At 41.3% G+C, this 12,500-nt stretch overlaps 1 protein-coding gene across 1 annotated transcript in view; it reads right to left on the bottom strand.

The window, feature by feature from the left end:
• Nucleotides 1-9,218, bottom strand: part of LOC143301540 (acidic mammalian chitinase-like) — a 27,940-nt gene extending 18,722 nt beyond the window's left edge. The window contains 2 exon segments of the mRNA XM_076616245.1: nt 5,994-6,051; nt 9,138-9,218. Of these exon segments, the coding sequence (XP_076472360.1) occupies nt 5,994-6,051 (58 nt within the window). The 5' untranslated portion in view covers nt 9,138-9,218.
• Nucleotides 9,219-12,500: the final 3,282 nt, after the last annotated feature.

Below are 12,500 nucleotides of genomic sequence, written 5' to 3'. Positions count from 1 at the left end.
CTGGAGAGATTAGCTCCTTAGTATGCTTAGTATGTTCTGATTTGTCCAGAGAAAGGTACTAGTCATACACACATCACTGGAGAGATTAGCACCTTAGTATGCTCAGTATGTATGCTCTGACTCGTGCAGAGAAAGGTACCAGTCATACACACGTCACTGGAGAGATTCGCAACCTGAGCTTTTGAAAGGTTTTTGGAGAGATTAGCTCCTTAGTATGCTCAGCATGTACGTTCTGACGTGTGCAGAGAAAGGTACCAGTCATACACACGCCACTGGAGAGATTAGCTCCTTACTATGCTCAGTATGTACGTTCTGACTTGTGCAGAGAAAGGTACCAGTCATACACACGTCACTGGAGAGATTAGCTCCATAGTATGCTCAGTGTGTTCTGACTTGTGTAAAGAAAGGTACCAGTCATACACACGTCACTGGAGAGATTAGCTCCTTAGTATGCTCAGTGTGTTCTGACTTGTGCAGAGAAAGGTATCAGTCATACACACGTCACTGGAGAGATTAGCTCCTTAGTATGCTCAGTGTGTTCTGATTTGTCCAGAGAAAGGTACTAGTCATATACACATCACTGCAGAGATTAGCTCCTTAGTGTGCTCAGTATGAACGTTCTGGCTTGTGCAGAGAAAGGTACCAGTCATATACACATCACTGCAGAGATTAGCTCCTTAGTATGCTCAGTATGAACGTTCTGGCTTGTGCAGAGAAAGGTACCAGTCATACACACGTCACTGGAGAGATTAGCTCTTTAGTGTGCTCAGTATGTACGTTCTGACTTGTGCAGATAAAGGTACCAGTCATACACACGTCACTGGAGAGATTAGCTCCTTTGTGTGCTCAGTATGTACGTTCTGACTTGTGCAGAGAAAGGTACCAGTCATACACACGTCACTGGAGAGATTAGCTCCTTAGTGTGCTCAGTATGAAAGTTCTGACTTGTGCAGAGAAAGGTACCAGTTATACACACATCACTGGAGGGATTAGCTCCTTAGTGTGCTCAGTATGAAAGTTCTGATTTGTGCAGAGAAAGGTACCAGTCATACACACGTCACTGGAGAGATTAGCTCCTTAGTGTGCTCAGTATGAAAGTTCTGACTTGTGCAGAGAAAGGTACCAGTTATACACACATCACTGGAGAGATTAGCTCCTTAGTGTGCTCAGTATGTACGTTCTGACTTGTGCAGAGAAAGGTACCAGTCATACACACGTCAGAGATTAGCTCTTTAGTGTGCTCAGTATGTTCTGAATTTTGCAGAGAAAGGTACCAGTCATACACACGTCACTGGAGAGATTCGCAACCTGAGCTTTTGAAAGGTTTTTGGAGAGATTAGCTCCTTAGTATGCTCAGTATGTACGTTCTGACTTGTGTAGAGAAAGGTACCAGTCATACACACGTCACTGGAGAGATTCGCAACCTGAGCTTTTGAAAGGTTTTTGGAGAGATTAGCTCCTTAGTATGCTCAGTATGTACGTTCTGACTTGTGCAGAGAAAGGTACCAGTCATACACACGTCACTGGAGAGATTAGCTCCTTAGTATGCTCAGTATGTACGTTCTGACTTGTTCGGAGAAAGGTACCAGTCATACACACGTCACTGGAGAGATTAGCTCCTTAGTATGCTCAGTATGTACGTTCTGACTTGTGCAGAGAAAGGTACCAGTCATACACACGTCAGAGATTAGCTCTTTAGTGTGCTCAGTATGTTCTGACTTTTGCAGAGAAAGGTACCAGTCATACACACGTCACTGGAGAGATTCGCAACCTGAGCTTTTGAAAGGTTTTTGGAGAGATTAGCTCCTTAGTATGCTCAATATGTACGTTCTGACTTGTGTAGAGAAAGGTACCAGTCATACACACGTCACTGGAGAGATTCGCAACCTGAGCTTTTGAAAGGTTTTTGGAGAGATTAGCTCCTTAGTATGCTCAGTATGAACGTTCTAACTTGTGCAGATAAAGGTACCAGTCATACACACGTCACTGGAGAGATTAGCTCCTTAGTATGCTCAATATGAACGTTCTGACTTGTCCAGAGAAAGGTACCAGTCATACACACGTCACTGGAGAGATTAGCTCCTTAGTGTGCTCAGTATGTACGTTCTGACTTGTGCAGAGAAAGGTACCAGTCATACACACGTCAGAGATTAGCTCTTTAGTGTGCTCAGTATGTTCTGACATTTGCAGAGAAAGGTACCAGTCATACACACGTCACTGGAGAGATTCGCAACCTGAGCTTTTGAAAGGTTTTTGGAGAGATTAGCTCCTTAGTATGCTCAATATGAACGTTCTGACTTGTCCAAAGAAAGGTACCAGTCATACACACGTCACTGGAGAGATTAGCTCCTTAGTGTGCTCAGTATGAACGTTCTGACTTGTGCAGAGAAAGGTACCAGTCATACACACGTCAGAGATTAGCTCTTTAGTGTGCTCAGTATGTTCTGACATTTGCAGAGAAAGGTACCAGTCATACACACGTCACTGGAGAGATTCGCAACCTGAGCTTTTGAAAGGTTTTTGGAGAGATTAGCTCATTAGTATGCTCAATATGAACGTTCTAACTTGTGCAGATAAAGGTACCAGTCATACACACGTCACTGGAGAGATTAGCTCCTTAGTATGCTCAATATGAACGTTCTGACTTGTCCAAAGAAAGGTACCAGTCATACACACGTCACTGGAGAGATTAGCTCCTTAGTGTGCTCAGTATGAACGTTCTGACTTGTCCAAAAAAAGGTACCAGTCATACACACGTCACTGGAGAGATTAGCTCCTTAGTGTGCTCAGTATGAACGTTCTGACTTGTCCAAAGAAAGGTACCAGTCATACACACGTCACTGGAGAGATTAGCTCCTTAGTGTGCTCAGTATGAACGTTCTGGCTTGTGCAGAGAAAGGTACCAGTCATACACACGTCACTGGAGAGATTAGCTCTTTAGTATGCTCAATATGAACGTTCTGACTTGTCCAAAGAAAGGTACCAGTCATACACATATCACTGGAGAGATTCGCAACCTGCAAGCTTTTGAAAGGAAGCACACGAGGGGTGACCGGCAATACACTGTGGACCGAAGGCATCCATCCTTATACGGACTGATAGGTTCCTTGACCTCCAGCATGTCCGCTCTCCAATTTTATCTCTCGGCCTCAGCTCCTTTCGCTTCCTTTGGAAACGCGAACAGCTGCTGTCTTCAGGTATATAACAGTAATTTGATAAGAAGAACAGGCTGACCACTCCCTGTCTTTGTCAGTCTGACAAAGTTTCTACCCAAACTCGTACAATTAGTTCTTGTTGTTGTTTTTTTTCCTTGGTTCCCTCGCAGAAACTGCTAACCTCTACAGTGTTAGCACAAACAGATGCCGATGCATTGTCTTACGAGACAGACGGAAGCCAGCATTCGTTTCATCAGAGCGTTTTCTTGCATATTCACTACTTTTGCTAAGACGAACTCATTTATTTTTACATTTTTCAATAGAATAGCAATTACGTCTATCATATGTCTGTCATACGTGATTGTCCTGGTTCTTTTTCCACTTTTTATTGAATTGTCTAGGTGTATTTTTTCTTACATTGCATATGTCATATCATTATTTCAGTTATACATTGATTGAAATCATCCTCACCTATGATCCTTGACAAAAAGTTATCACACGTAAAAGAACCCACGGCAACAAAAGGGTTGTTCCTGGCAAAATTCTGTAGAAAAATCCACTTCGATAGGACAAACAAACAAAACTGCATGCAGGAAAAAATACAAAAAAAATGGGTGGCGCTGTAGTGTAGCGACGCGCTCTCCCTGGGGAGAGCAGCCCAATTTCACACAGAGAAATCTGTTGTGATAAAAAGAAATACAAATACAAATATAAAAAAAAACATAGAATGAATGATTTAGCGCGTAGAGTTGTTTTTTTACAATTGATTTTCGTGGTGTAGTTTTTAAGACAAAACGCGCGCCATGGGAGAGGGGATGGAGTTTACTTCATTACGACATTTTGCCCGATCGATAATGTCCTGATGTATGAAAGGATAGCTGGTGAACGAATGTAACAAGCTCGTTCTCGAGGGATGACAATACTGAGAGAGTACGAGAATGCAGGAGGAGGAGAAAATGAGCCGGGCGGACGGGGTGTGGGGGTGGGTGGGGGATTCGTGTTTGTGTGTGTGTGTGGTGTGTGTGTGAGTGAGTGAGTGAGTGAGAGAGTGAGTGGGGGGAGGGAGGATAGGGGGGACCGGGGCGTGTGTTGAGTTTTATAAATCATTTGACAGTTGGGTTGGTTGACTGACTGATTGACTATCTCACTGATTGATTGATTCGGTGAGTGAGTGAGTGAGTGAGTGAGTGAGTGAATAAATTATTCAGCTGATTAGTTACTTCATTTTGCATACTAGCTATTTACCGACTGACTTCGTTAATCTGGTTAGCTATTGAAATCGTACCGACTTGTAATTATTTGTCTGTCTGGATTATTCATTCACTTATTGCTTTCTTTGCCCTGTCTCTCTTCTTCTTTCTTTCTTTCTTTCTTTAACCCATATTTGTCTGTTCACGGCACTGACCAGGCAGTTGACGGCTTTTCAAAACAGGACAGGTAATCTCTTCTTGCCAAGTCCCCAATCCCTGGACAAATTAACCTTATGTATTGTTTTGTTTTTGTTTTGCGTTCTGTTGTGATTGAATTTTGCCAGTAGGTCGTTAAACTCCACTTCAAGGTCAATAGGTCGTTGAACTCCACTTCAAGGTCGATAGGTCGTTGAACTCCTCTTCAAGGTCAATAGGTCGTTAAACTCCACTTCAAGGTCAATAGGTCGTTGAACTCCACATCAAGGTCAATAGGTCTTTAAACTCCTTTTCAAAGTCAATTTCTTTTTGCTGCTTCACTTTCCGTGCACGGCAATGCTGTTGCTAAATAATGTTGATGATGTTGACGATAACCATGCTAATGACGATGATGATGATGATCTGATTGTGACTTTGACGAAGACGACGACCAGACTATGACGACTAGACAACGACAATGATTATATGACGACGACGATGACATGATGATAACGACGACTATTACGACTACGATATCATGACGATAATGATACTGTTATTTATGATGATCATGATAAGAAGAAGAAGAAGAAGAAGAAGAAGAAGAAGAAGAAGAAGAAGAAGAAAATAAAAAGTATAAAAAACTACAACATCAGCAATAACAACAACACAGACAAGAAGAAGAAGGGATTCAACACAGTACATTCTTCTATCCAAGATCACAGCCCTGAATAATAATAATAATAATAATAATAATAATAATAAAGCGCTGAATCTCATGCAGAGACCAATCTAAGCGCTTTCACACCAGTCATTCACACGCATTCATAACTCTAAAACTGAAAGAAACTGAAGACAAGGCAGGAAGAGGCAGGGGAGGAAGGCTATATTGTGAAGAGGTGGGTTTTTAAGGCCAGACTTGAAAGAGCTGAGTGCGGAGACCTGACGAAGCGAAAGAGGAAGTTCATTCCAAAATACAAGGTCCAGAGATAGAGAAAGAAACAACATGACATGGAGGGCGTCAGCCAATGGGCTGTTAACCTTCACCCCACTGGCATTTGTCCTTGAAGAAGAAGAAGATGACGATGATGATGACGACGGTGATGACAAAGGCGGTGATGATGACTGTCATGATGACGACGACCACGACGACAGCAACGACGATGATGATGATGACGATGATGATGATGATGATGATGACGACGACGATGACGACGACGACGACGACAATGATGATGATGACGATGATGATAACGATGTTGACGACAACGACGATGATGATGATGACGACGATGATGACGACGACGACGACGACGATGATGTTGATGATGATGACGACGATGATGATAACGATGATGATGAAGATTATGAGAATGACGACGACGATGATGATGATGTTGATGACAACGATGACGACGACGACGACGATGATGATGTGCAAACACTTACTTACCTCCGGTGGCGGACAGCTGTGCAGCGGCGACGAGGCCAAACAACACAAGAGACAGCATCTGAAACACACGTTACAACTCGTGAAAGAACGGTGCACACACACACACACACACACACACACACACACACACACATGTTTATGAACACACACACACACACACACACACACACACACACACACACACACACACACACACACACACACACATGCTTAAGTACACACACACACACACACACATATATATATATATATGCTTATGTACACACACACACACACACACACACACACACACACACACACACACGCACACACACACACACACTTATGCACACACACACACACACACACACACACACATACATATATATATATATATATATATATATATACATACATATAATACTTATGCACACACACACACACACACACACACACACACACACACACACACACACACACACACACAGATAGGGAGAGAGAAAATCCTTTTTCTTTCTCATATCTTGGTATGGGAACTGTTATAATTGGACAGCACACAAGCACGCACACACACTCTCTCTCTCTCTCTCTCTCTCTCTCTCTCTCTCTCTCTCATTCAATCACACGCAGACACACATACAGACAAGAATAAACAAACGAACACAAGAAGCAATCAACAACAACAACGCCAACAAGGACAAAGCAACAAAGAATCGTATAAGAGCACATAAAACATTAACAAGAATATAAAAGAAGAATCGTATAAAGAGCATAGAAAACATTAACAAGAATATAAACGAAGAATCGTATAAAGAGCATAGAAAACATTAACAAGAATATAAAAGAAGAATCGTATAAAGAGCATAGAAAACATTAACAAGAATATAAACGAAGAATCGTATAAAGAGCATAGAAAAAATTAACAAGAATATCAACGAAGAATCGTATAAAGAGCATAGAAAACATTAACAAGAATATAAACGAAGAATCGTATAAGAGCATAGAAAACATTAACAAGAATATCAACGAAGAATCGTATAAAGAGCATAGAAAACATTAACAAGAATATAAAAGAAGAATCGTATAAAGAGCATAGAAAACATTAACAAGAATATAAAAGAAGAATCGTGTAAGAGCACATAAAACATTAACAAGAATATAAACGAAGAATCGTATAAACAGCATAGAAAACATTAACAAGAATATAAACGAAGAATCGTATAAAGAGCATAGAAAACATTAACAAGAATATCAACGAAGAATCGTATAAAGAGCATAGAAAACATTAACAAGAATATAAAAGAAGAATCCTATAAAAACATAGAAAACATTAACAAGAATATAAAAGAAGAATCGTATAAAAGCATAGAAAACATTAACAAGAATATAAACGAAGAATCGTATAAAGAGCATAGAAAACATTAACAAGAATATAAAAGAAGAATCGTATAAAAGCATAGAAAACATTAACAAGAATATAAAAGAAGAATCATGTAAGAGCATAGAAAACATTAACAAGAATGTAAACGAAGAATCGTGTAAGAGCATAGAAAACATTAACAAGAATATAAACGAAGAATCGTATAAAAGCATAGAAAACATTAACAAGAATATAAAAGAAGAATCCTGTAAAAGCATAGAAAACATTAACAAGAATATAAACGAAGAATCAAGAACGGGAAGAATTAAACACAATTCCAAACAAACCATTCAAAAGAAAGAAAATGGCAACAACAAGACACAAAAACGAGAAGGAAAGAAATGGAAAAAAAACAAACAAAATAAAACCACAGTAACAACGAAACAAAGAAGAAGAAAAAGAGCACGCGAACAAACAGACGAAACAAAGAAAACAAAGAAAAATACGGAAGGAGTGAGAGAGAAGAGAGAAGAAAAAAAATCAACAACAGAAAAACAAAGAAATTCGCCACACACAAAGAATCAACAACAAAAAAGAAAATGAAGATTCGTTTATTTATTATTTATTTATAGTCTGTTCATCTAAGATGATGATATTAGACTGGAAATAAATGATATTATTATCATTATTTGGATTATTATCATTTCTATCATAATGATGATTGTTATTATTAATTAGAAATCGACATTTCTGTATATTCGAATGAAAAGGGGGGGGGGGTTGAGGTGGAGGGGATGGGGGGTGGGGGGTGGGGGGTGGGGGCAAAGGGGGAGGGGACTAAGAAAGAGAGAGAGAGAGAGAGAGAGAGAGAGAGAGAGAGAACAGAAAATGAAGAAAGAAAGAAAAAAAGAAAGACAAGAAACTGTTGCTTACACACATGCTCTTTATACAGAGTTGCATTGACATCTTCATCTTCTTTTTTCCTTTCTTTTTCTTCCTTTTTTTTCCTCCCTTTTTTTTTTTTTTTTGGTTCTTTTCTTTTTCTTCTTTTTTTTCCTTTTTTTGGGGGTGGGGGGTGGGGGGGGGGTCTTTTCTTTTTCTTCTTTTTTTTTTTTTTCGCGGGGATGGGGCACTGAAATTATGTTTAACTCACTCAGTACGGCCAATCCTCTCTTCTCCTCTACACAGACCCCTCGGATGTCCAGTGGGTGTCTGAATGACCCAACCTTTAGCTTCCGTCGTCAGAATTGTGGTATTCTTTGCCAACATTCACCTCTTCAGTATAAGAGCCTTCCGCTTGCAATATTTTGATGATGGTAATTGGGGTGAAACGCTGTTAGCGTCGTCTCTTTCGCCGTTCGTATGGAGAGAGTTAAACCAAAGGGAAGAATGCCAGAGAAATATAAGAAACAACACCAAACAAAAGAAAAGAAAGAAAGAAAGACATTTGTTTCTTTGTACACATATGGACGCGTGAGCGTATGTGTAGGTATATATTTTTTTTATGTATGTGTAAGTTTATATACGAATATGTTGGGGATTTTTTCTTCAATCTTTTTTCTACCTTCCTCGGGAGTGCTTCTTTGCTTTTCCTTTTAGAGTTTAGTCGTGATCTGATTCATATTTGATGTTGCTTATAGTACTACCGCTGTTGTTATGTGTTCACTGTATGCATGAGCAGTTTTCCGCGCACACCATAAGCTCTGGCTTCTTGCTGTTCTATGTCTTCGCAATGTCTTTACTTGCTTTTGAGAATAAAATCCTGTTTAAACCAATGAAAGAAATACACAGAAGTGTTCACTTACCTTCTCGAGCCCGTTACGTCTATCTATACTCCGAGCCAAACGTATGTCAGTCTCGACTCCCCACGAGGGGTTTTGGTCAGCGATTCCTGTGCAGAGAAAGAGATAAAAGACCTCCGATAGTTAAGCCACGCATATTTTCGTCCTGTTTATAAGCACGCTTTTCAAGATTCAAGGGTGGGTTTGTTTTTTTCACAAACGCTAGTGGACACGTACGCCATGCCTTTTTACAAAGTTGGAAATGTACAACACACGCTTGCATGCTTCGCAAGGTACTCAGTCACTGCGAGCGCCACACACACACACACACACACACACACACACACACACACACACACACACAGAGAAAGAGAGAGAGAAAGAGAGAGAGAGATTGAGATTGAGATGGTTTATTCATAAAGGCCACAGTGCCTTCGAAGGGGCTCACAGCACAAAGTGAACTTCGTCTTCTTAAAATTGTTGACACATAGAACAAATCAAATTTTGGACATATGATTTTCGATACCGATAATAATGGGTAAATATTTCAGTAGAATAATGGAGAGAGAGACAGACAGACAGAGACAGAGACAGACAGACAGAGACAGACAGAGAGAGAGAGAACGAGTGAACGTTTTTGTTGAGAGAAACAGGACTTAGAACATAAGGTTTGTTTTCATCCTGCCCACATAAAATGGAAAATGATTATAACAAACATGTAATATAATACAAAAGACAATACATAGGTAATTTTCAAATTATGGGGAAAAAAAAGCATAATATATGCACAAACAGTATGTATAAGAGAGTCAGAGACAGAGAAAGAGAGACAGAGGGAGTGGGGTGGGGAAGGTGAAGACATCGTGTGCACACTCTTTCGTGAGTTTTGAATGGTATACTTTGATACACTGAGACCAGTTTGGACAATGAGAATGGCTGAAAATATGATTCCACAATAAACCACCCGATTAGGCATGAAAGACTAGATTCTAAAAGATCGGGATGACATAATCTTATGGACGTGGCGATTGTCGTTAGTTTGACATTTGCCTACAATTGATTGTGGGACACAACCAGATAAAACGAGAGGGAGGGAGAGTTAATCCCCCTAGTGCCCTATGGCACGTGAGGCCGCCACCAGGGATCCCAATTGCTGCCTATCTCGCGATGTCCCCAGGTATAGCCATATTTCTCCTTTATTCTTCCCCCTTCCCCTCGCCCCCCCAACTCCCGCCGTTCTGCACCATGTCACCATGTCTCCCTTGGTCTTCCTCACAATCTGAAGATCTCTGGTGGTGGCCTTATGTGCCAGTGGGCACGAAGGGGATTACGTAACTCTCTCTCTCTCTCTCTCTCTCTCTCTCTCCCTCTCTCTCTCTCTCTTTCTCCATACATACATACATTACACACACACACACACATGTATATATATATATATATATATATATAGATATATATATATATAGAGAGAGAGAGAGAGAGATACATACATACATACATACATACATACATACATACACATAGATATGCATATGCCCCCCACCCCCACCCCACCCCTCTGTGTGTGTGTGTGTGTGTGTGTGTGTGTGTGTGTGTGTGTGTGTGTGTGTGTGTTGTGTGTGTGATGTTCAGCATGAAGGTTCTTTTTCTGCAGTTCAAAGTATTTAGCAAACAAACAAACACACACACACACAAAAAAAGAAAACAGAAACCAACAATAAAAATCAGGATTATTTGACAACACAACTGTTTCACAGGACAAGAGGCATCAGCCCAATAAATACCCAGCCTCTTAATTTATTAAATCCAGAAGCGCTGGTGTGGTTAATCACCCTTCGTCTGATCTTTTACCTTTTGGTTTGTCTGACGTGAGTGACTCTCCAGCCCGTCACATCTCCCCGGGTTACTGAGGCATACACGCCCCCCCCCCCCCCACCCCACTGGCCCCCTCCCCTCCCCTCCCCCCCCCCCCCCCCCTCCAACCACGACATCGAGGTGCTGATTCCGTGGGATGGGCACTGACAGACAGAAGCTTCAATCGACCTGAACTACCTCATTCTTTAATCGAATTAACATTCCACTTGCCCGTTCTTATATTACCTTCCGGTTCCCCCCCTCCCCCTCACACACCACCCTCCCTCACTTCCCTCGCTAAAATGAATTTACCAGATACAATCGAACTTGAAAATTTCGATCACACAGACACGAATTCACACATACACACACAGACACACAGACACACACACAGACACACACACACACACACACACACACACACACACACAAAGGAAAAAAAAAACCACTATTAAGTCCCACCTGCCCCACCTGTTACCATGTCAGCACACCACTCTTCATTGGAACAGAAGTGGAACAGGTACAAAAACACTGCACAGTCACAAACAACACAGTAAACTACGACAAAAAAGAGCAAAGGAAGGAGAATCCAGACGTTGGGGTGAACGAGAGCGTGTGTGTGTGTGTGTGGTATGTGTGTGTGGTATGTGGGAGGGTGGGGGGGTGGGGGAGGTCAGGAGGGTCAGGGGGGGGGCGGAAGGGTGCAGATGCAGATTTCTATACCAACTTCCCCAGGCCCGTTGTCGTCTCTCTTTATTCTCCACAGGGACTGTCTAATTAAATGGGGTTGCCAAAGATTAGACAAGAGTGAATTCAAACACTGACGTAACTAAGTGACACCACAACAGACTTCTTTTTTTTTTCTTTTCTTTTTTTTTCTTTTTTTTTCAGAGATCGAATTACTTTTGTCCCTGAGAGAAAAAAAAATGAATGGTTGACGATAGAATGCGAAGCACTCGCTATTTGTGCATGTTTATCTTCTTCTTCTTCTTCTTCTGCGTTCGTGGGCTGCAACTCCCACGTTCACTCGTATGCACACGAGTGGGATTTTACGTGTATGACCGTTTTTACCCCGCCATGTAGGCAGCCATACTCCGCTTTCGGGGGTGTGCATGCTGGGTATGTTCTTGTTTCCATAACCCACCGAACGCTGACATGGATTACAGGATCTTTAACGTGCGTATTTGATCTTCTGCTTGCATATACACACGAAGGGGGTTCAGGCACTAGCAGGTCTGCACATATGTTGACCTGGGAGATCGTAAAAATCTCCACCCTTCACCCACCAGGCGCCGTCACCGTGATTCGAACCCGGGACCCTCAGATTGAAAGTCCAACGCTTTAACCACTCGGCTATTGCGCCCGTCTGTGCATGTTTATGTTACGCACTTTAATTAACTAATGACATGTTCGCTAGCTACGTTCATTATTGATTTAGCCTGTTCAGTCACTTGCGTTATTCTTTATCGTTTATTGTTTTGTATGTTTGTAGTATGCTCTATTGTTCTTTTTGTTCTCACTAAGGAAGGAAAG

Source organism: Babylonia areolata, chromosome 1 (assembly GCF_041734735.1).
Source record: "Babylonia areolata isolate BAREFJ2019XMU chromosome 1, ASM4173473v1, whole genome shotgun sequence".
NCBI lineage: Eukaryota > Metazoa > Mollusca > Gastropoda > Neogastropoda > Buccinidae > Babylonia > Babylonia areolata.
The sequence above is the reverse complement of the archived record's forward strand: the minus strand, read 5'-3'. Positions and strand labels throughout refer to the sequence as shown.